The following is a 24,891-nucleotide window of genomic DNA, read 5'->3' on the forward strand; positions in this document are numbered from 1 at the left end:
GAAAAATAATTATTTTACTAATTCATAAAGCATCAAATAAAATAACATAAGGTGCGCAAATTATTTGTAAACAAAATTTCATAGGGCCTGTTAAAGTAAAAGATCTCTAAAGAAATTAATAATGAAATCCCAGAGTAAAATGTTTCAAGAGGGACTGGACTTGTAGTAATTGTGAAAATGACTTTCATTTTAGATACAATTTAGAATTAAATCTATTATCATTTCTGTGGCTGCTCCCTTTGGAGAGGAATGACTTGGATAATATTTCGGAGAAAAATAAAATTGTGAAATTTCCTTAGCTCACCGCTAGCTTTCATTTTATTCCAAAGAATCACGCTCCCTATCCTGAATTCTTTCCAACATCGTTTTGTGAAACCGAAATGAAATTTAATAACAGCTTACTGATGAAAGCATCGAACTGTTCCGCAATGCGAAAAATATCGTAAAATCCGTTGTTGGGTTTGCCACAGAAAAGTGAATAAACTTCGCACGCCACCGCTCTCTGATTTACGGAATATGCGATAAAAAGTTTTAAATTTGCCTTTATATAAGTTGGAATATTACGCTATTTATTTTTTTATAAATTGACCGATATGACCCTAAGTATTGCTAATATTCGCGTAATTTTCTCACATACCTTTGGTAACTAGTAAGTAATTACAGTTGAATACAATTATTCAAACGTTTATAAAAAAAGCAAACCTATAATTATTTTTATCCTCAGACACTTCACAAAAACTAAGAATAATCAATATTTGAATAATTTAACTGAATTATGTTTTTAAGCATAAATTACCTAATTGGATTAAAAACATAGATTATTCCTTTTTATATCCTGTCGTCGTAACTAAAAAGATAACTGATTCTCATCTTCTTGTAACTGATATATTTATGTACATTATTTTTAGGGCGTGAATATTGAGAACTGGATATCTACAGGGGATTTTTCCAACATTAAACTGTTATAATTATAACAAAGTTTGGTAAATAAAGGCACTGGGTAGGAAAACCAAGAATATGCGTTTGATCTCTTGAAGTATCTTTTGAATCAAATAGAAATTATATTGAAATCCCGTTCGAAATGACCGATAAAGGGAAGTGATCTGAAATCAGAGAGGATTCAAATAACTCAAAATACCAACTTGATAACAACAGTCTTGGGAAAAAATGAATATACTTTGTTCGCCATTAACCTCCGCACTTGCCCTGCTTTTAGGCACTAATGTGGGTTGATTCAATGAACTAGACTTCAGAAGCTAAAGAGGGAAACTATGGGAGGTCATATACTCGTATTTTGATGGTTCCTATGATTTTTCTCTTTTATCATTCACCGCATTTCCACCGTCAACTTTAAACTTTGTGAGATGCAATTGCAGAACATTATCTACCAGCGTGTCTGAAATATTTGGCTTCATCAATGAGCCAATAGGCCCTTTTAATTTAGGGTAGCAAGAGGTACCCCAAATTGAAAGAACATTTGCCAAAAAGGCTATATTAAACGGGATTTTAAATTAAGAAATATTTTCTGAAGAGATAGCGTTTCTAATTCATTGTTTATTTAACGAGTCCCATCAGCTAGGAGACCTTTTGAGTTACTCCTGAAGATGTTCTATTTTGCCACATGGCCATTACCGCTTTCTTAGATAATACTTGGTATTTAAAATTCGCGGAACAGAGCATAGTAATAATGCTCCTGAAAGATTTTGAAGGTACAGAAAGGCGTATCACAAATCCCAAATGTTATCTTATATCAGATAAAATGTTTTCCTAGTAAAATAAATCACCATGAAAAGTTGTGTCAAACCCAGAGACACTTCTATATACCATAAGATAACTGTTTAATTAAATCCATAATTAAGAGGCAATTATTAAATGTTGCCTTTCGCAGAAAAGAGGTATAATGATTTACTAAGCGAATTTATTATAATTTCACAATTTCATTAAAACTTTAGTTAGTTTAATAAAATAATATCACTGATTTAAGGGAAAAATCTACAAATTAATTTATGCAATAACTTAACTGTGGAAAAATTCACCATACAGGAAATTATTTGATGAGAAATTGATATTATTATAATTCTGCAACTGTCTCTTTCTCATAGTTTGTTGAATATACAGTTAAATAAAGCATAAAATGAGGATTTTAAGTTTGGTGATCAGACGTGAATCTCAAACCCGAAGTCAATTATAAGTGTTTTTAAAAAGTAATTTCAATAGTTCTCTCCTCCACCAACCTGTGAGTGGATCAAGTCCTGCAGCCTCGCGCCCACTTCTTTTCCTCTCTTAGCCCGCATTAACACGTAGATCCTTCTGACTTCTGGGCATGAGCGCAGCATCTTCTCCAGGAGAACCTTTCCCATGAAACCTGTCCCTCCGGTCACGAGAACTGTCCGCCCGGCGAAGAATGACGGAATGGTTGGATACTTAAGATCCGCCATTTCTAATATCCGGAGGTTCCTCTTCAGGGAATTCACCCACACTTCTTCTCCGTCAACAAAAAGTCCTGTGGAAGAGATAAGTAGTCAGGCGTTGAAATCTCTCCGGTAAATGGTAATAAATTAGATTTAGGGTTGAGGTTCCTTTTTGTAATGAGCGAGCAACTCATTTATTAACAAAATGCCCATTAAAATTTGTCGTAAACAAATCCTTTGATTACATAAGTAATTCCGAAACTTCCTAGAAAACATCATGGGGTGTGAGAAAACTGGAATTAATGTAATGAATTATAGCGCCGAACAATTTAGAACTGTCATTAATATTGTTATTGCTATATTTATATTTCAATTACTGGTAAAAACTCTTGAAAATAATATTAGGGGGCTATAGTTGAAATGAGATTAGCAGTATTTAGCACTATGCAATCCAAATTGACAGCTAAAATTCGTAAGTGCATTCACCATAAGATACGCCTTAAAATTAATGCCTTCCTTAGCTTGTCATTTGCCTTTAAGCAGCTTAATTTAATGAACATGATGATTTGCTTTATCAGTTACAAAACATTAACAGATAGTGATAGTTATTTTTAATATACATACATTTTCCATATAGCCCTGTTCATGGGATATACAGGTACACATAGTACGAAATGAGGAAATTATTTTGCATATTTTGCCACGGGCCCATAAATTGATCCTTGATCTATTGTCAAAATAATGTGTCAGTTTTGATCCAACTAAAAGTTGGATAATTTATAGTATGAAAAATTAATAAATTGCTTAAAAATAATACCAGTGGACGTTATGGATACGTGTAGGTGAAATATTAAAAATTCATAAATTTTAATTTAATATGACAAAGAATCGGGAAGCAAACGATTCAGAACAAAGTGAATAATTTAAATAATTTGAATAATTATTGATTTAAGGTCGATTTTAGAGGGATACAGACTGAAAAACGATAAATTTCCTCGCCTCTCGTAGCGAAACACCAATCGACATCCGACGTTACATCTAACCATTCTTCAATTCCGCACGTTACCGTCCTCCTTCAATTCCGTCCAATCCTTAATGCCTATAGCAATGCAATGTCTTTTTTTCTTCTTCTTTCCTGCTTGTCTAAAGTTTTCCCCTCAATCACAGTCTTCAATACCCCCTTGCCAATCAGAATGATCTGAATCAACATTTACTATGTCCTTTGGATTTCTTCCAACATCCCCTTCTCCTCCCCTAACATGCTTAGTTCCTCAGCTTAGACTTCCTCGTTTGTTTTTAAATGTCTATTTCACCTCGTCCATCCACATTTCATCAGTCTACAACCTAAGCTTATCATACTCCTTCAACTACCATATTTTCTCGCAATAAAAAACCATGCCTTATATTAAAGTTTTAATATCTTTTCTTAATATCCATATTGAACGTTCCTGTCGTCTCTCCTTCTCTCCATGTGAACACTCCTTTCGTTTAGAGTTATTATAGGATGATAATATTATTATTGTATTTCATGTGCAAATTTTCCAGCATTGGTGTTTTTTTTGTAATAATGCATTCGTTTCCACTCGTATCTACGGTTAGCACTGACTTCAAAAAAGATTTCTGGTGGACGATAGCTTTGAATGATTTACGGAAGAATGACCCAGTTACAATACATCCTTTCACTGCAACCGCATGATGTTGAAATAGTTATTTCGCGGCACTTGGGTTCACACGCTTAAATACATTTTCAAATATGTATGAGCAAATGTAGAGGGGATTTTGCTGATATTACCATGTATTTAGAAGTGCTTAAACGCTTCGTTGGTTACAAATCAAATTTCACCAAACTTGTATAAATTCAAATGAACTTGTTCTTACTGGGTTTAATTATATTTCCGCATGATGCTGAATTGACTCCTTTTTCTAATCTCGGGTGCAATAAATCATTTTTTTCAGAAGTCTCTGGATTAAATTGAATTATAATTTTTCAAATCACTGGCACTATGATATCTGAAGATCTTAGTGGCGTAAAATTTCATTTTCCACCCACCTCCCGAGACATATGTTCCTAATATCATAATACAACAGATAATTAAATGATTTTTCTCTAATTATCAACTATAATTTTAAAAGGTCCTCTGAGAAAAAAATACTTTTTCGTTTCCCGATCTCATAAGCAAGACTTTCTCTGGGCGAACATGCCATAAAAAGTGGAATAACGAGAAGAAAAAGTTTTTTTCTCTACTTTGATTTTCACTTGTGTGCTTCTTAAGTTCCCTTGTACCGAGAATTACGGTTACACGACGTGGTATAATCACAAAAATGCCTCTTTCACAAAGTCTTTACATAGAAAGGATAATTTACGGGCTAAAATGTTCAAGTTATTCATTTAATCCTCAACGGCTACGAGAAAGCTCAAAATTATGCGTCTGATTTTTTTTGATTGCGTTTCAGTGAACCTAGATGAAATCGAAGGTAGTAAGATGCTAGATACAATTGGATTTCTAATGACGTGTCATCCAAGATCGATTGGCAAAGATCATAAGAGAAATTGCCAGGTTTTATTATTCTAACGATAACATTTTTAAGCAAATGAATAGGTTTCGTAAAGTAGTATTTTCCATACCCACATACATAAAATTCTTTTCCGTAAGTTTCAGTAATTCAGTTCTGAATCAGCTTCGGCGCATCGTTTTAATACCATGGAAACTCGTTACTTTCCTTGTTCTGCATAATCACTATCATTTATCTTAGGAATTTCTCAGCTTCCGTGGGAAGAGGTACGTATATTTTGGCCAGAACAGAATAGCAAATTATGTATCCTGCTTTTAAACAATTGCGGGAATTTTCATTATTGGTTCCCGTAAATATTTCCTATTTACAAATTTTCATGTGCGATGCAATATATGACTTGAACAAAAGGTAGTGCATTATTAGGTGGGAGGGACTGATTTACGACGTTAAAAGTACTCGAATATCCTCGTCAACTAAATACATGTAGAATGCAAAAAATCGTCAGTATTGCTATTTTTTGGGAAACACTCTATGGGAGTACTGAGGGTAAAGTTTGCCAATGTATATTGGTTTATTTACGGAATGAATTTTTCTTTGATCAATGAAAAAAAGGCAATAATATTTCACTTTATTACATATTCTCTTTCTAATGATGTATATAACAGAATTGAAATAATACAATAATATATGAAATATACGAAGATTGTGATTGAAAAATGTTTGAGTAAAATGATAACTTCATCTGGTTGTGTACGTTTGTGGTAAACAAAAAAATAAATGAAAAATATAAGGAACAAATCAATATTTAAATTGACTGCATAGAGAAATGATGCGATGGTATTTTAACTTTCTAAGGATTACCAATTCATATATTAGGTGCCATTCTACCAGTTTTACAAATTTCAAGGATAAAAACTTGCTTTACTTCAAGAAATGTCAATTGAAGTTACTAGCTTGGCTGTGCAACCATTTGTTGAAGGTAGAGGACCAACAAAACGACCTAAAAAACATTTTACGCGTAAATATTTTATTTTTTATCCATAAATTACATTGCCTCTTGAATCAATTTTGGGGCGTTCGAGGCTGGAGACTTTACCCAAAGGTACTATGGTTTACCGATTTCGGGGAAACTAAGGTAGCTATCAATAACGTCTAACATAATCTATCGATTAAAGATAGGTTTTTTGAAAGTCCCAGACAACTATGTTATATTTTGAAATGAATGAACTTTGCCTTGTTTGCTTTAAATTATTTCCTGGTTCAGTTTAATATGCCTAAAACCGTAAAAGATTGATTGTCCTTATCGTACCTTAAAATCACGTATCCTAACTCATGATGCCCTTACAAGTATTAGGTAGCCACAAAAACTACGTTGCATCAATTTATTATGAATAACTGCTGTGTTTCACATTCTTACTTGCATTATATTTTCGTTCCTAATCTGGGTTTTAACCTTCCCTTCCCTCTCGGCCTCCACTCCTGTCCCTGCCCGGAATTCCTCAAAACTCTTTACAAATTTATTATTGCTTTCAGGTTCCCTAACTCTTCACCTCAAGTACATATATGTAACTGGAATGCCTCTTTTTACTGGTATTTAAAATAAATGAACGGCTGTTTGAAATAAGTAAGTAAAAAATAAAGTATTTAATGGGATAAGATTCTTGGTTAATGAAATTGACAATACCGAATAAATATCATAGACTCGCCCTTATTAAGATCCAGGAGTGGTCGGGCTTTGTACCCACTAATCTATCGACCAGTTATTTCTCTCATTCAAAGCATATTCAATGCATAGCACATTCAAAACATGGAGTATTAATCCAACGCATTTTCCATGAGTTTGGTAATCTCTCTTATTCAAAACTCAGAAATAATAAATAAAATATGATTTATATGATTTTATGTAAAATACACGGTGGCTTCTGTCACGGGGTATAAACTGAGTCAGTATTAAATTTTGCGTCTGAGGTCACAGCAATCAACACGCATCTTATTGATGTGCTAGCTATTGAGCTGAAAAGAAACAGGAATCTTTTCCTTTTCCATCATATTTTACCCGAATCTTGTTTAATGGAAAGAGCCTTGAATACAAACGCGTGAAAATTAAAATAACCATAATATATTGTACTTGTACTAATTTTATAGCACTAAACTTATCTTAATCTATGGTCCAGCCAACGAGGTTTGATAAAACACCTTATGCTTGAAATAGAAACGGATAATTATGTCGGTATTCCAATTTATTTTGACAGATGGAAGAAAAAACCGAATATTCAACCATCCGAGATTTTAACGGGATATTTTGTATCCATCTAACTCTAGCTGAAAATGTTACGTACCTACACTCTATACTTCGTGAGTTAAATACTATACAAAAATAGCCGACATCAAATTACATCCTATTGACATATTGCGTTATGATCGCTTCCCGTTTTCTTAAATGGCCCTTCAAAACGCGAAATATAGTGCAACTTTCACCAAAGTGCACATCGCAATTTGTCGTAGGTAAGTGCTCTTGTAACACTGGTCTGTCGACTTTTTGAGACTCGTAGGCTTCCCGTCCGCTCTCGCCTCGGCGAGTTTTTCCATTCAAACCTGGTCTGCCTTCGTCATTTTGAGACCTCATGGGTTGCGCAAGCATAAAATTTTTCGAAGGCTTGCCATAATTTTGCATCTCATCGAGCGTTTGCGTCCCAAGAGTTTCGCGACATACCCTGATAGCATCATGTCTTCGAGATGTAAGCGCCAATTCACGGAAAGAGAAAGCGTGCGCAACCACCATTTGGAGTCATGGAATGCCACCGAAAGGGAAGGGTATTGCTGAGGATCACACTGGGTGTTCGGTGAAACCAATCTTACCGACTTAATTGGTGTTTTGTGAGTGAAACTTATTACGAATGCCGAGAGAATGGCGGAAGAAACAAGATCAGTGGGAGAGAAAGACTTAGATGGCAATTTAATGCATATTTTTTCATCAAGTTAAATTGGACCAACTAAAGGAGAATAATACTAAACGAGTGTGATGTCTTTCCCTCCCTATGTTTTGAACTGGAGACACTGAAGAGTGAAAAAATCCAGCTGATGCTCCCCGACGCTTCCAGCAAAAATACAGGCGGCGCGGGGATTTTCTCAATGCCAGAACTTTCCAGGAAATCCCCCGTTGGCATAGGGAAAATCACACAATGGCCCCTTACAATGAATTTGAGATTTGAGATTTTGTAGAGGTATGGGCATACAATTTGAGCTTTATCCACACCCACCTGAATAAATTTTCCAGCAGATTGGGTGAGGATATTTGATTTAAGTAATTGAACGAGGATATGATCAATACATTTTGAATATTATCAGGAATTCTTAACTTCTTTGCAGATTAATCAATATTTCTCCGTGCCTACTTTATAGTTATGCCATTAGGCTTGACAACTTCGATTTTGCTACTTAATGGATTGCTCGAAGGTACCACCTTCAGTAAATTCGTTTTAAAGATTAACAATATTTTACATTGTTAAAAATATTCATTTTATAAATAGGTGGTAGCTAATATCTGCAAAAAAGGCATTAATTTTTTTCCTTCATGCCTAAAAAGTAGGCTGAATGATGTGTTGTTGAAATGAGCACTGTAAATGATGGAATACTACATTTATGTAAAGTTAAAAAAATTGATATTTTCTTATCCATACTAAAATATTTTTAACTTTTCTACAGATCTGGATGCCAAATACTTCCTCGGTACCAAATGGATTCTAAATACTTCCTCAAAGTGAAGCCTTAAACCGTAGAGTATATTGATATTTTGGTAATTGACCCATCTTTGCATTCTATTCAACAGATGGCTATGCACGTCAACATTTATCATATATCATAAAAGATTATGTACGACCAGGAAAAAAGATCATTTACATAGGATTTTATATGAATGGGTTGTTCAACTCAGTGATTATTTCTTTATTGCATCTATGCCAGTGGACATGATCCTAAAAAATAAATTTCTTCTCTAATCCACATTCTCTAGCCCAGCCTCATCCTAAGTTTTCTTCTCATGAAGTTAATTCCTTTGTTATAATATAACTATTTTACTAATTTATTTTGTTTCACAAGTTAATGTTTTTTCATTGCTTCCGTATGTAGGTCAATGACTCCAACGTTGGTCATTTTTGAATCTTATTTGCTTCCTTGGTTATCTTCATGTACGTTCACTGAAATGTTTTCGTAAACGCACTTCCCACTAAGTGGCTACGTTAGGTACAACATATTAATATATCATTCAGATTTTATTCTTCTTGCAAAATTCTGATCATTATCACTTGATATTTTTTCAAGTCACGCATTTCAATCTTCTAGGACTAATAATATTTCATTTCCTTTTGGCTATCCTTTCCTTTCATTCATCGTACATACATCATCGTACATACATCGTAGAATTGTTCATCATAAAAATCCATCATAGGTTGTGCATTTGTTCCGCAATGTTTCACCCTACCCATGGCTTTTACACGTGCATTGTTATCTGTAGGTCCAAAAGGAATAATATTATCCCGAATCTCCCTAAATTCTCCTTCTTCTGACTATTTTATTCCAACTACCCCTAAACTATTTACGCTAATCCTTCCAATGCGCACCTTTAGTTTTTTCAGTCGATCGCGTTTCATGAGTGCTTTGAAATTTAATAATTCAATTAATCTAAATATCCTTTCTGTGAATTTCTTCGGTGCACTCTCCCGAGTAGTACCCGCTAGAAGATTGGAATGGTCGCTGCAACTGGTCATCAGGTATTATTTATTGGAGAATACGCCATCATATCTTTCATCATTAAAATACGTAAAAGATCATGTTGAGCTGCTGCTCTTCGGGACGATGAAGCGCCTCTTTCCCGTTACTTTCCCCATGCAGTACTACAGATTTAAATTAACACTTAATATTCGGGCAGCTAATGAATTCCGCCGCACGGAATACAGTATAGTTCAATGGTTATTACATTTAAGAGAGCTGTTAACACCTCCTCCAGGTATATAGCTGCCTTTTGGTGGAAATCAGCGAGTCATCACGTCGAGGCTCCTTCTTGGAATTTCGATTCATTAAAAACACCTATCTTAGCCAAGGATAGATGCCTGCACTCTCTATGTGCAGCCGTTTATTTTCCGTGACTACCCAATAGTCGAGTACTATCACTTATATCGTAGCCAACTTCCATTGCTTGGAGGTCGACCGACCAACCGCTAACCGGCGGGCGCACTCGGCAGCTGAAAGTATAGCCCCCGGTGTTCATGTTATTCAAATGTTCATTTAAAAAAAGTGAAATTGTATGGTGTAATGTTTTTGTTTTCTCGATACGACACGTAGTTACTATCAAGGAATAATGAGGCGTTTTTCGCACTGCTTTTAAGAAACCGAGACGCAATGCGCCCAACAGGTCTTAGCAATTGGGAAAGGGAGATCATGCAACTCAGGTAAGGGTTGCGACTTATTTTAAAGGGCGAAGCATTTTCTTGAGATGAAAGTACGCTTTCTCTACTGCTTGAAGGGTCTTCTATTGCGAGACTGCATCAACCTAGAGCTTTAGATATTTCCTTTTGATGACAGCTTTTGGCATGCGCTCCTGTCTCTCTAATAAATACACTTCATTTATTTTCTAAAACTGGAAGCATTAGCTGATGAAAAATGCGTATGATTCTCTCTGTTTTGCCTACTGTAAGAATTCTCGCTTCCTTAGTGAAAGGGTTTCGGGGAAGAAAAACTGCTATCCTTCGCCACCATTTTAATTTAATTTTATTGCTGGAGGGTAGAAGAATGATGCTCTGAATTCAACATTCTTTGCCACGTTAATTCATATACTGAAATAATGAATTGAAAATCTGATCATAGGAAATGCAAGTTAGTTTATATTTCAAACAATCAAAACGGTCCCAACTGTTAGTTAAAATTCCATAAGGTATGTCATTTCCCATTAGTATAATGGACGCTCAGGGCATTTACACCAGCCGGGAAAAAGCTTATTTAAACAAGGCACAAATACCGTCAATAATCATTTACTCTACACATAAGTGCTCCATAATGGGAGTATATATCATTGAAATAAGAATAATAATATAATATCCTCAGATTTATACTCTACATATATTTCTCATGAGAGAGTTAGTTAAATTTGTGCATTACTATTGACGCAAAAATCGTGACATACCTTCATAATTTACTATCAAATATAAATTACTTTTTTAAATAAAAATGATAGAAGGTATTGTGATTACATTTAATTAGTGGGCGAAGAGCACTTATGTGGTGATAGATATGTTTACACTAAAACTCCGATACAGAAAAATACGATCATTTCCCCTTAATTTTAGTTTCACTATTGCGCCTACTGTAAAGGATGTTGAGTACTTTGTGTGAGGTTGTGGCATGTGTTTGTAACCAGGAAGAGGCCTCATTCCGTCACGCCGTGGTAAGGAAATGAGTTGCACTTTGACGCGCTGTATAAGCAGTTTTGATGATGCAGTTTCCACCGACCGAGGAGTCGATGGCGTCACCACCATTACATTTCTCCCTCACACATTTAGCCGTACTCATTAATCACAGCTAAAGAATAAACTAAATTGGATTGAAGAGTGAGGTGTCACTAGTAGCCATTTCCCCAGTTTGCCCTGCTCAGTGAATGAATGGGGAAAGCATAGAGAGAAGTGAAGTAATTGAAGCTTCTTACATGTAGGGCGCATGACGGACTCAGTAAAATAACCCACAGAGAGAGTTTATCCCTCTTAAAACATTCGAAAAAGGAAATGTAAACATTAGAAAGTGTCTCAATGCAACAATTTCAGAGTGTAAAAATTATTCGCCTTGACCGGGGTTTTTTACACTCCGAAATTGTTCCATTGAAATGCATATTAGCGGATGACTCCGTTAAAAGTTACTGTTGCGGCATCTCCCGCAGTTTCTTTGGAATTAGAAAGCGTACTGGAAACTGTGAACTGGCGGGCGTCTCCTTTTTAAAAAATGCTTATGCGATGTTTCGTATCGACTTTTTTGGTAAGAAGTATTTTGTTTAAGTATTTGTTTATTTGGTATCACTGATTTTTGGAAGTATTTACTCTAAAAAGGCAGTTCTATTGCGGATTTAACGGATTATTGGTGGAAAAAAACTGTTTTTCGATAAAAAAGTAGCATAAGACTACTGAATATTTAATTTAAAATGACTTTGGGCTATTGATTATGGTTATTACGACACTAGTCTGTATCATAAGGTTCCACTTATGATACTGACCAGTACTGACCTTATGATACTGCTCAGTATCATAAGGTTCCACTCGGTCATTTGATTATCTCAAAAGATCGGGTTGGGTTATTTAATGGCTATTTAATGCTTCACTTTGTTCGTATAACTGTATGTTTGCTAAAAGTAAATTTGGAACAAACAGATACAGCTTAATTTTGACAGCGCTGAAGGAAAAACGGCGCATCGGTTACCCATAGGCATATGATGCACTCCCACACAGTTTATTTCTGGAAATTACTTCCTCAAGAGATCATAAAGCTATTAATATATTCAAAATATTTCTTACTTTAAGGACCAGCAAAGAAAATTCCCAAAAATAATACGAGCTCTTAATTCCTGTATAAAAATTCACAGATAAAATTATTCCAAATGATATTAATATTATTGGTAATGATGCAAAAACGGTTTTGGAAAATATTATTTAATATTTTAACGTATCTTCAAAAGAATCTATAATATATGTAAATTAAATTGATGGAATGGGAAATAATATAAAATGATAGGCGTATCAAACATTGGCTAATGATCAGCCTTCGCCAAGGCTACTGTTGGAAAAAATTATTTTGAATTTTGGTGACTACATGAGTCATCACAGAGTAATCAACTCGAAGGTTGGCTGTGATTAGTAAGGGTAGATCCCACTAAGAACTCGGCCTTAAAGCATGTGAAGTTCACACATTCAAAGTTTGGGGGGAGTAGTTATTTTCCCTATGCATTCTAAACTACTCAGTTTCGCACTGGAACTTCTTGGGGCGAGTTTTACCTTCGCCTTACAGAATAAATCTATGGGTTGATTACTGCAATGCTGACTCATTTTACTATATTTTAATAAAATGAAAAATATTGGCTCTAACAAAAATCACCTCGACTGAAACATTCCGTCATATTTTATTGAATTACGTTAATAATTATATTACGTCGTTTTACCTATTATATTCATCACAATTTCATGAAATTACTTCCGGTTAATTTACTGAAAAAACATAAAATAAAATTTGACATGATTGGTGGTTACTATAAAATGTAAACAGAATGTCCATCAATCATCAGATAAAATGTTCGAGTTATCGTGTTCATAAGAAATTGATCATACGATTAATCTCTCGAATCTAGTGTGAGTTGTCAAATCCATTCCTTCAAATCCACAAAGTAATTCTCAATGAAAAATTTAAATTATGCATCAGAAAGCTCATCCTGGGGATTTCAATCATATAGAGGCTGAATTGGAGTAGATATTTCTTCATGAATCAGAGGGTATTCCATGAATTCGTCACTCTTGCCTCTCTGAGCAGAAACACGAAGAATTCAAAAACACTTCATTCTTACCCCTTGAAATTGCTTCCTACCATATGCTGACCAATATCAATTAATAATAAAACAAAACCAAAGAGAAACTAAATAGGCGTTTTCTGTTGAGTTTTACCTACACCGAAATAGACCCAAATGATAGCTTTTTTGATGGATTAAAAATATCAAATAGTGGGTTTTTCTCGATGAAAATATGCATAGTATAAGAACTGACAATAAATGCAACTGTTTCTGCGCAAGCTAAAGATTTTATGCATTTTATTCTTTTCCAAAATCATCCTCCATTCTAAATATTTGGAAATACGAGTATATACCTTCGTTGAATAACTGTTTCTCTTAAGGGGATATTTTCCGGTAATTGCAGGATTCCACGCATAAAAGTTTAGCTTAATAACTTATTCATGATTCATGACATGGAACCATTCTCGAGGTGATGAATCTCCATTTACTGTCATTGTCACTTTTCTCTGTGTTAGGAAATAAATTTGCAACTCCTCCATAATTCGAGGTTTTCACACCAGCAAACGCACTTCCTTTTCGAGCCATGTTGTAAGCACCATTGTTTCCTCATAAGGAACCGCTAAGTGTTCATTGAGTCGTACCATTATTTGCAAAAATTAAAATAATAAGGCTGGCAGTGAGACTAGTCGTATGTCATAATTTATAGTCAATCGTTATGTCCTCGAGAGACCAGAGAGTGGACCCCATTTTCGCGCATTACTATTGTGAGTAATGGGGCGTAATTTAGTGTTGCGTAGACCACCAAAAGGCAAAGTGCCAGTCCATGTCTTTCGGACACTCCAGCAGCTTGGGTAAGGGGTAGGTAGGGCATAAGGCTACTGATAGGCGTTCCGGGTTCAAATATGTCGATGAATTCGGATACCTTCAGCTCAAATTCATGCGGTAGATATTGGAGTCCCGTGGACCTTGGGTTAAGGAATGTGGCCTCTCTGAAGTGAGTCTGTGATCTTTACGCTGTAGCGTCCAAAAAGCGGAGGAAGTTCGATCAAAATCAACCAACAGTCGGACACAATATTGTGTTTGGCTAAATTATTTAGTTTTAGTCTTTAAATTAATTTTTACGGTAGTTAGCGCTCTATTTTGTTATGACTGCGTGTCGTGCGAGGGAAGAACTAGTACTTGAATCCGTCCGTGATGGTATCAATCTCTCTTATTTTATCTAGGCGATCGAATATACAAATACAAGTATAATTGGGTGCCATAATAATAACCTCTGTGACGCTAGAAACTTAAGGTGTTCTGTAACTTTCTAAAAGTCTTTCTGGCCTCCTCTCCTCTAGAATCAAAAGGCTCCCATTTTAATTCATCCAAGATTCCCGTGACGCTTAATCTCTTCTCGTAGTCTTTTTTAAAATAATTCTAGTAGTTTTTCTCTGAACTGTAAGCAATTCCATGATTAAAATTTTTTTAACATGGATCCCAGTGCTGACGCTGGCCAAATGCTGGCCTAGGCGAATGCATTACTCCCTTATCCATTCGAATGAATAATCACCGGTACTCCTGCAATTCTGCCTCACTTTCTTCTCTTCCTATCCCTTCACACGCCAATTGCCACAACCTTTCATTCGACCAGTGTTTTGCTCTTAGTATCCTAGAATCTCTACCTGATTCAGCCACCAACATAGAGGTGAGAACTCGTGAATCCGCCTACATATTAGCTTTATGTTCTTTCAAAATTCCCACCCTTAACCGCCATCTTAAATTTTCCTCCCAGCATTCCCTCCACACCTCCCCTCCCCGCCCATACCCCTTTCCGCTCTCCAGCATATTTTCAGTCTCACTCGAAGAAGGCCTCTGAGAGGGCCGAAAGCTCGAACAATTTACCGTGTGAGTGTTCTTTTAAATGTTGCTATTCTTTTCTATTTGTGTTATATTGTGTCAGTCCATTTTATATGTGTATATATATATATAATTAGGTAATCTACCGGTTAAGGTAGGTTTTTCGATGGACATAATTACTAATTAAATAATTTGTGACCCCTAGCAAGACACAATATCCTACTCTATATCAGGTCCCTCTTCAGCTCTGAGTACTTTCTTCCTCCCTTCATCCCGTCCACCGTACCAAGTACTTCCTCATTTGTTTTCTTCTCTGTCCATTTCACCTTCTCCATTCTTCTCCGCACCCACATTTCAAAAGCCTCTAATCTACGTCTACCATCCTGCTTCAATGACCACGTTTCTGTGCCGTACATAGCAACGCTTCATATCAAAGTTTTTACGAGTCTTTTCTTAAAATCCTTACTCAACGTCCCTGTCACCAACTCCCTCCTCATTGTGAAAGCCTCTTTGCCTAGCGCAATTCTTCTCCTTACGTCCCAACTACTTTGACCATGTTCGTCCAAAACACTTCCGAGATACGTAAACTGTTCTACCTGGTCTAGTTTTTGCCCTCCTATTTAATGTTTAGCTTAGCCTTTTTCTTTCTAAAGAATCGCATAACTTTTGCTTTATTAATATTGATTCTCATCCCATACCTGTCGCACTGAATTTCCAATTCACTCAGCAATGCTAGCAACCCCTTGGCTGACTGACAAATTAGAGCTTGGTCATCAGCGAACCTTACTGATTTCACGAATTCCCCGCCCATTTTCATTCCTACCTCCAGTTCTTCCCATGCCTCTTTGATCATTTCCTCTGCATACAGGTTGAACAGCAACGGTGATAATGGGCAACCCTGCCTTACACCTCTTCCTAACACTGCCCATTCGGACTCCATATCTATATATATATATATATATATATATATATATATATATATATATATATATACATGTATGTATCAAATTTAATCTAACAACACAGTAGCTAAAAGTTTCACTGCGCAACCACCATTTTCAGAAAGAAGATTAGGGATAAATTCTATATCCCACAAATACTTCGAAATAAAAAATCAACACTATTTTCCCTGAAGCGGAACCGAAAATTCCTAAAAGCAATAGGAATCATTCATGTGCTATACAAATATTTTGTCGAATAAGGGCTTCCCCTTTGCTAACATATTCACCTTATATAGTATGTACATGCATATTGATATTGCACCCTAGCTACGAAATTAAGCGACCTTATTTGAAAGGATCAGTGTGACCTACTATGAAACATATTACTACGGGACTTACTTTGTATTTAATTTCACTAAGAATGCGTGTTACCTTTTGAAGGTAATTGGTTGAACGAGCAGTAATTTTATTACGCCTGGATACATAATTAAGAAACGAGTTCTCAATTAAATCTAAGAAAGTTTTCTCCTCATTTATCCTGTTTTTAACTCTTGTCCAATCAGAATGCATTAAAGCTGAATTCGCAGCATTACATAATTTGTCCTCAACTTTGATTTTTAAGTGATAATGATAAACTGGTGGAATATTGATAATGATTTCAAGGGTTACAGCAGTATGATCTAGCAATAATTTATTTCCCTGTAGATTAATATGTACATTCGTGAAGATCCAATCTCCGAGGAGGCTATGCCACGGTCAGAGGAAGAGTTAAGTTCCACATGGCCTTCATCTATTGCTTTTCAAAGATAATACCCACACCGTGCTTGGCCGTTGTCAGTGAAAGGCCATCCTATATTTTTCAGCGAATCTCTCTTCGTTCCAGTGCTGTGCCTGAGGAAGGTCAAAAAAGTGAAATCATCAAGCAAAATGCTGCTCTAGCTGAAGCGAGGAAATAATTACGGGCACTACAGAAAGACCTTTGAACCCGTCCCCGTGAAAGTAGTTTGATACTATGCTGTTCGCACAAGAGTTAAAAAACATCAAGATGGAATTTTTCCCTAGTCTGACGGTACGGTTCCGAGATTATCTTGGATAGATATTAAAGTACATATATACACATTACATCTCATGCTATTACTACGGCCTCAGAACTACTCCAGGTGGAGAAGATTACATCTAATACAAATAACATGGCAAGGAGAGATTAAATTCACCATACCCGCTATATTCTCTGCATTTCCCTTCACAATACCGCGGCAGGTTAGAATTTGAATGATATCGTTTCACTAAAACTTTATTAAGAAAGGCATTTCGAGAGTTTCCTAAAGTAAAGGCTAGGGTCTGATGATAAAAAATATTATTATAGTTAGTTAAGTGATGGATACTCACATTCATTTTTGGGTTTTCCCGTGATTTTTTCATTAAAAGAGTCCTAAAGTACGAATGCTCCGTAATTTCTAGCAGTGTACTTGATTGCAATTTGCGTACAGATAGTATAAACAATACGGTAGAGTACAAAATATACACTAAAACATATGATTTCTAAGAAAGCCTGTATGATCTAAAACGTTTCATAATTATTACGAGATCCTTTTTTTGGATGGAAAATTCGGAAACTACAGGTTTGAGTGCTAAAACATTGACTAGCCCAAGGTAAATGATAATATAATATTAGTCAATACTTACAAACTCATACCTATAAAACTGGAATCAAAGGATGTACTGGGACTTTATGAAAGGCCCAAATATATTCATGATTACTAAAAACCAGAGTAATCAACCAAAAGTGGATTGTGTACAATTGATATATAAGGAGGGTCTCGGCTCCTTTTCCTGTGCCGTCTGTCATTACCCAGGAAGAACCGAAAAATCATACAGCTTGGTCGAAGCTGAGTGTGCCTAGAGGTGTCACTAAGAATCGAACCCGGGCCCTCCAGTCTTTAGCTTAAACCACTGAACCATGACTCAAACTCACGATCACTATAAAAGCGCTAGATAGTGTTTAATTCTTCCACATCAAAATGTTACCACATCATTAAAATGATATAACTTAGTTACTTTTATTTTAGTAGCAACGATTTATCAATTATTCATTTACATTTCTTTCATCAATTATCCACTTATTAATTCCTGAAGTTAGGAAAAGACACTAATGTGGTTATCCGCTGGTAGAAGATCAGTTTAAGAAAATTCTTTTGATACGTGATAGAAAATATTCATTGGGGCAAATTGATTCTGGATTTCCAAGACCGGCGTTGTTAACTTGTTGGAAAAAAGATGGAGTATAGAAAATTTGTCTAATTCTTTATGCCACTGACATTTAACTGTGTACTCCCTCTTCAGTCAGGCTGAAGCTATAGCTTCCCTTTTACCCACTCATAACTTCGAAAAAAGTCATCCACATCCACTAAATAGGGAAGACGGTCTCAGCGAACATACATAAACCTACAAAAAAGCTCCCTCAAATGCGCATTTCATAGTTTTAGACGCCACAGAGAGACAACTTTTGTAAGTGGAGATAAACTTTTTTACTCAGAGAAATTAGAGTTTACCACAATTAAATGGAATTAATGATACATACCATAGATGTGGAAGTCTAATGCTGTCAAAATTGTACAATTGTTCTTCATTATAAATACAAAACATAACCAAGATAACTAATAGACAATAATACAAGTTCATTTGAGATTTCATAAAAAAAATCATTAATACTACCGCTTATTTTTTACACACGTGATGAAAATATGGTAAAACATGAAAATAACCAGAAGTCAGGAAAAAAAGACGGACAGAATCATCTACCCTCGAGATTAATATTTCCCGGTTTCACAAATCGGACTCAACATTCATAGCGTAGCAAAACGAAAGTTGTATGACGATCTTACTTTTCTATGATTAATATCTGTAGAACTTTCTATAGTGAAGGCCATTGTCATCTGTCTCATAATGATTGGTTGGGGCCCATGTAAAAGAGGTCATTACCAACAAATTTTGAAAGGAATTTCACCTTCAGGCAAATCTTGTCAAAATTGCATAACAGAATAAGAGAAATCAAAGAAGGCATTCTACGGACTTCGGTATGCGGTTCCTTCGGTAGGAACATTAGTATACAAGGAATTACGCATCCGACGTGATTATTATGGCCTCTGAAAATGTTTTCTCTCTCTCCAATATTCAAGGCGATTATTCCGAGACAAGCCGCGTACAAGTCCTATGAGGACAAGATTTCACTTTATTCCATCAACCTTTAGAAAATTCGAGAGGAAAAGTAAACAGTGTTATGCAAATAATTTATATTCGGCATGCCCTACAATTCCCGATGTCCATTAATCTATATAAAATAATTGAGTGCAAACCCTACCGAAATTTGCCCCGATTTTATATGAAATTAATTTGAAAACCCGTCTTAGTTTCTACGACTTCCTTAGCAATTGATACGAACTTTTCTATGAAATTTCATTTAAAATGAACTTCAATAAGATCCATGAGACTCCACGGAAGGGTTACCATTATAGTAATGCTAACAAATTTATTGATAATAAGCTATATATATATATATATATATATATATATATATATATATATATATATATATATATATATATATATATATACGCCCGAAATACGCCCTAAACAAAATTTGACTTCACTTCGGTTACATCTGGCGTGGTGTATTACATATTTATTATCTGTTTATAATTATTTTTTCCAAAAATATCGGATTCTGGAGCGTTTTCATGTGTTCGCTGTCTCTAATTAAGTATCCCGTTGCCCACTTACTGACAATTAGCTGGATGATGATTCTTTTTGCAGTGCACATTTCAAAGACGTTATTTGCTCCGTTAATTATGTGCCACACTCTAACTTCCGGATTTTCCACTCAGGGGATGTTTATTTCCCGCCTCGAAGCCGCCATTTTGCAGTCTACGCACTAATTTGAGGAGGAAGTTAGCCGCTACGGGGTCAGGAGGTCAGACGAGACAAGAATGACCTTGCTCTCCTGATGCAGAACTCCGTACAGACGGGATTGAAAGACCCGTGCTTGGCGGACTTCCGGCGAGGTGCGCATGCGCTCAGGTTTTCGTTTGTAAACACACCCGATGGCTTGCGCCTTACACGTCGTGGGTTGGGCAATCTAAAAGAAACGCCTCATTGTGTCCCGCGCTTTGAGTGACCGTGGCGAAAGTTTTCATTGAAGCTGACTTGTTAAATATGTCCACGTTAACGCTAGAAGTGTCACATGAGAGTTTCGAAAATGCGCTCTCTTTTAGGATCTATGGACTTGGAAATAATCACATTACTTTCAGCTGGAGCCGTGTTTCATTTATACTTACGAATCATGTGACTTCCTAACTGTCGAATCTTCTCATTCTTGTGTGCCTATTTGGTTGCAAGAGCTGGTAAGTCATTTTTGTTATAATGAGTGCAATATGTTAGATGCGACGTTGCAGAAACAGTCTTAAATCTTAGATGGCCCCAAAACGTCTCCCAATATGAATCTAATTAGATTAGTAGGCGATATATATGTGATAATTGTTAAGGAAATACTCGCATAAAACAAACGTAGCCCATGTGGGGAGGAAGTGGATAAGACAGCCCTTTGTAAATCATACTGTACCTACCTTGATCTTTCTCCAAAATTTGCACCAGTTCATTTATTTTTTGGATTCACGTTCACTGTGCTTAACTAAGTAAGGGCAAATGTTAATTGGAGTAATAATTGGCTGATCCTGTCTACCCAACTCCATGTAATACGAGTACATGCAGAGAACAGTTTTTATTGACATTTTATATTTAAAACTTGGTCGTAAATCTTCCCGGTGAATTGAAGTATTATCACCCTCATAAGCAGTGTTCTTTGAGGGCAATGGAACTTGGTTAAGATATCAAGTTCGATAGATGTGTTGAGTTTTCATGGTTTTATAGAGAAATATGAACCTAATTTTTAATGTTCTAGAATCTAATATGGTAAGTTATGCTTGTATACTTAGAAAATATTGAACATATGACTCACATATCATATAAAGGCTATGGAAATACAAAAATGAAGTGAAGACCTATAAGGTTCCACGCTCGGCTCTAATATGACAGCATTCCGTTGTGATTTCCTGTATAATATTACATAAATCTGTATCGTAAGTTTACTGAGTGTGAGTAAGAATATTATGTCATGCCACGAATTTGGGGATATAATTACAAAGAAAGTACAGGGACAAAATTATAACTGAATAAATTAGGCATCAATTGTAATTCTCGTTCAAAATGAAGTTTCTTGAACCGCTTATAATCATCTAAAAAATATTGACATCCTTAATATAAAATTGATGATAACAAGTATTCTCAGTTGCATTATAGGCAGAGTAATTGGAGAAATGGTCTATCATCAACAGAAACGTTGGCTATTCAAATGCATTAAACGACTAGTTGTTGATTTATGAAATGAATACCGTATTTATCCCATTGGTTTCAATACCGTCAAATCCTCTTGAGCCACATTGTTATTTATCAAACCAGAATGATGACTTTACTTATTACGATGCAACTTAGGCTTTTACTTGCCTTGGCATTGGAGATCAAACGGAAATATTGTTCTTAAGCTATTATATAAGATATATTGTTCATCACTGAGCTATTAAGTGAAACTTTCTACTTAATAATTTTCTCATTAAGGATAATGGATTTCATATTTGAGGCACTAGTCTACTAGATTTTCTTTACGCTCAATGGTTTAAGACGGTCCAAGTAAAGAAGGATATTTGGCTTGCAAGTGGTTTCCTATTATTATAATTATTTGAGATTTGAAATATTATGGAGACAATACTACGTAATCAACCTATTGGTTACTTTAATGCCAATCATTCCGAATGAAATTAAATTTGCTTATGCACTCTGCTAGAATAAATGACATATGAGAAGCAAAAAAGTGGAGCATGCGTTGATGCTTAAGTACTGGTTTCCCATTTCGAAGGTCCAGGCATAAAAATATATATAAAAATTGGTCTTTGTTTAAGTAAGCCCGTTTTTAAGTCAATATTGAGAGTGGCTTTTTATTGCTAAAAACGTAATTCTTGGGGAAATAGAAATTAACAAAATTTTACGGTTATTGTAAGTAAAGGCAATAATAAATATTCTGAAAGGGATCATTAGACCATAAGGTCATTTTTTCGTCCAGACTGATGAGATAACCTAATAAATCATTCAACTTTCACGCCCATTTTTTAAAAACGCCAATAATACTCTACCAATATAAAAGAAGCATTATTGTTGTTTTTAATTATTAGCTGTCTGTTATCTTGTCGTTCTAAAGTATCATAACAAATGTTTTATTCCAGTAATTGAGGATTAACAAGAGATAGATAAATAATGAGATAGATAATAATAGACAAAGAACAAAAATCTTGCCAATCAAGATCTTATCTTCAAAAAAGTAAAGTTACGGAGAGCTTTATTTTTAGGTTAGCCTGACATATTCAAGAAATGTCTCAGCAATAGTAGACTCTGTATGAAAGATGGTTAAACATTACAAGTTATTATAATACAACCATTTTAGAGTGTAAAAATCATTCGCCTTGACCATCCCGGTCAAGGCAAATGATTTTTACTCCGATAAAAGTCGCGGCATCTCCCGCTGTTTCTTGGATCTTTAAAAGCCAGCCAAACGGCTGGATTGCAAGAGAAATCTGTGATGAGAATATTTTCAAAGAGAAAACCATTTTATGCTCACATAATAATACGTAATTTTTAACTTGAGTCCAAATTGAGAGTTAATCTATGAATACCAAATGTATCAATACATTGTACTTGCCTGGTAACTTAAGTGTTTTATCCTTATTTCCACTTAGCGGTTTCCTAACAGAACGTGATTTAGTGAGTTCAAGGTTGCTTGACGACCTCTAAATATATTTCAACGTGCCTGAACTGTTACGAAAGGAAAGTTTGGTGTCTCTAGCAGATCTTGTTTAGCTCTAAATAATGATGAACATAAGGTGAGTTTCAGAGCAGAACTGGTATCATTGTTGAACAAAGTATTTCCTTATATCGTATAATCTAGTGAAAGCCAATGCATCGTTACTCAACTAAGTAGAAAAAATTATTAATTCAGACATTTATTGCACATTTTTTTGGTACCTGCTCAGATATTTATAGGCAGAGGTTGTAATGCCTGTCTTCAGTCGAACAGCAAGGAACGCGTTTGCATTAATTTGTATGTACTAATGAAAATTTTGTCCTTCGTAGGATTGTAGTTATACTTTATTTTCAACTCCATTATTAATTTCTATTAAAGTGTTATTTTGTTCGTCATGTGTAATATCACCACAAATTTTAATAACCATTGTAATTTGCTCATTGGTTTTAGATATATATGCAAAATATTCTCGTAAAAAAATTAGTCGAAGAAATCAATGAATATTTGTTGCTACGAACAACCTACGTGAAATGAACATTTGACCATACGAAATTTTCGTTAGAATTATGTCAATGACGTCGGAATATATTTGTAAAAACCTAACCTTTAGTCTGAATAAAATATTTATTTTGATTATCCTTCTATAATAATTTAGCGTTGTAAAACCCACATTGTATCTACAAAAACTAACTACCGCGCATATACGAGTATATACATATGAAAAAATATATTATATATATATACACATATAGCGATGATGTAGAAGCACTCACGAGAGCAATATAATATTTGGACGGCATAGTAGAACACAAAAGAAAACATATAACACGTAAAAGGACACTCATATTGTAGATTGTTTGAGCTTTCGGCCTTCTTCAGGTAAGACTGCTTGTATTTTGTTCTATTTTGCCGTCCAGATATATATATATATATATGTATATATATATATTTATTTATAATGGGCTGACACAATATAACACAAATAGAATAGAATAGCAACATTTAAAAGGACACTCACACGGTAAATTGTTCGAGCTTTCGGCCCTCTCAGAGGCCTTCTTCAAGAGAGACTTCAAGCGAGTCTTTTAAATGTTGCTATTCTATTCTATTTGTGTTATGTATATATATTATATATATATATGTGTATACATACATACATATATATGTGTGTGCGTGTGTGCATACAAATCTGTATGTATATATATATATATATATATATATATATATATATATATGTATACATGTGTGTATACATGTACAGTATATATATATATGTGTGTGTGTGTGCGTATGTATATATATATACATATATATATATATATATATATATATATATATATATATATATATATATATACACACAATCTATATACACACACACACACACACTTTCAACTTCCACGTCCGATTGACACACAGACTACGTCATTTCTCTCTTATCTTCGACTTGAGTTGCAGAATATTTGAACGGTTATCTCTCATCATCACAGCCGCTCTGATGAGTCCGTCGAAAAACTTTCCCCCAGAGTCCTGCTGGGCCATCAAGCGCACGCCGTACCTCATTTCACACAGCCGCGCGTATATACACGCACGCACTCTCCTCCACGCCCCTCCACCACCACGCCACGTCAACCCCATCCTTATATGCCTCCCCCCCCAACCTACACCTTCGTCACACACGCTGACGCAACGGTCATCCACATTCCCCAACCTTCTCACCAACTGGAAACTTCAACTCTCGGC

At 35.3% G+C, this 24,891-nt stretch overlaps 1 protein-coding gene across 1 annotated transcript in view; it reads right to left on the reverse strand.

Moving 5' to 3' along the window:
• Positions 1-24,891, reverse strand: part of LOC139687668 (putative fatty acyl-CoA reductase CG5065) — a 58,249-nt gene that overhangs the window by 15,572 nt on the left and 17,786 nt on the right. Inside the window, exon 2 of the mRNA XM_071584910.1 lies at positions 2,235-2,503. Within this exon, the coding sequence (XP_071441011.1) occupies positions 2,235-2,438 (204 nt within the window). The 5' untranslated portion in view covers positions 2,439-2,503. The remainder of the gene's footprint in view (positions 1-2,234; positions 2,504-24,891) is intronic.

This window comes from Hetaerina americana, unplaced genomic scaffold (genome assembly GCF_022747635.1).
Source record: "Hetaerina americana unplaced genomic scaffold, ioHetAmer1.1.p SCAF_2, whole genome shotgun sequence".
Lineage (NCBI taxonomy): Eukaryota > Metazoa > Arthropoda > Insecta > Odonata > Calopterygidae > Hetaerina > Hetaerina americana.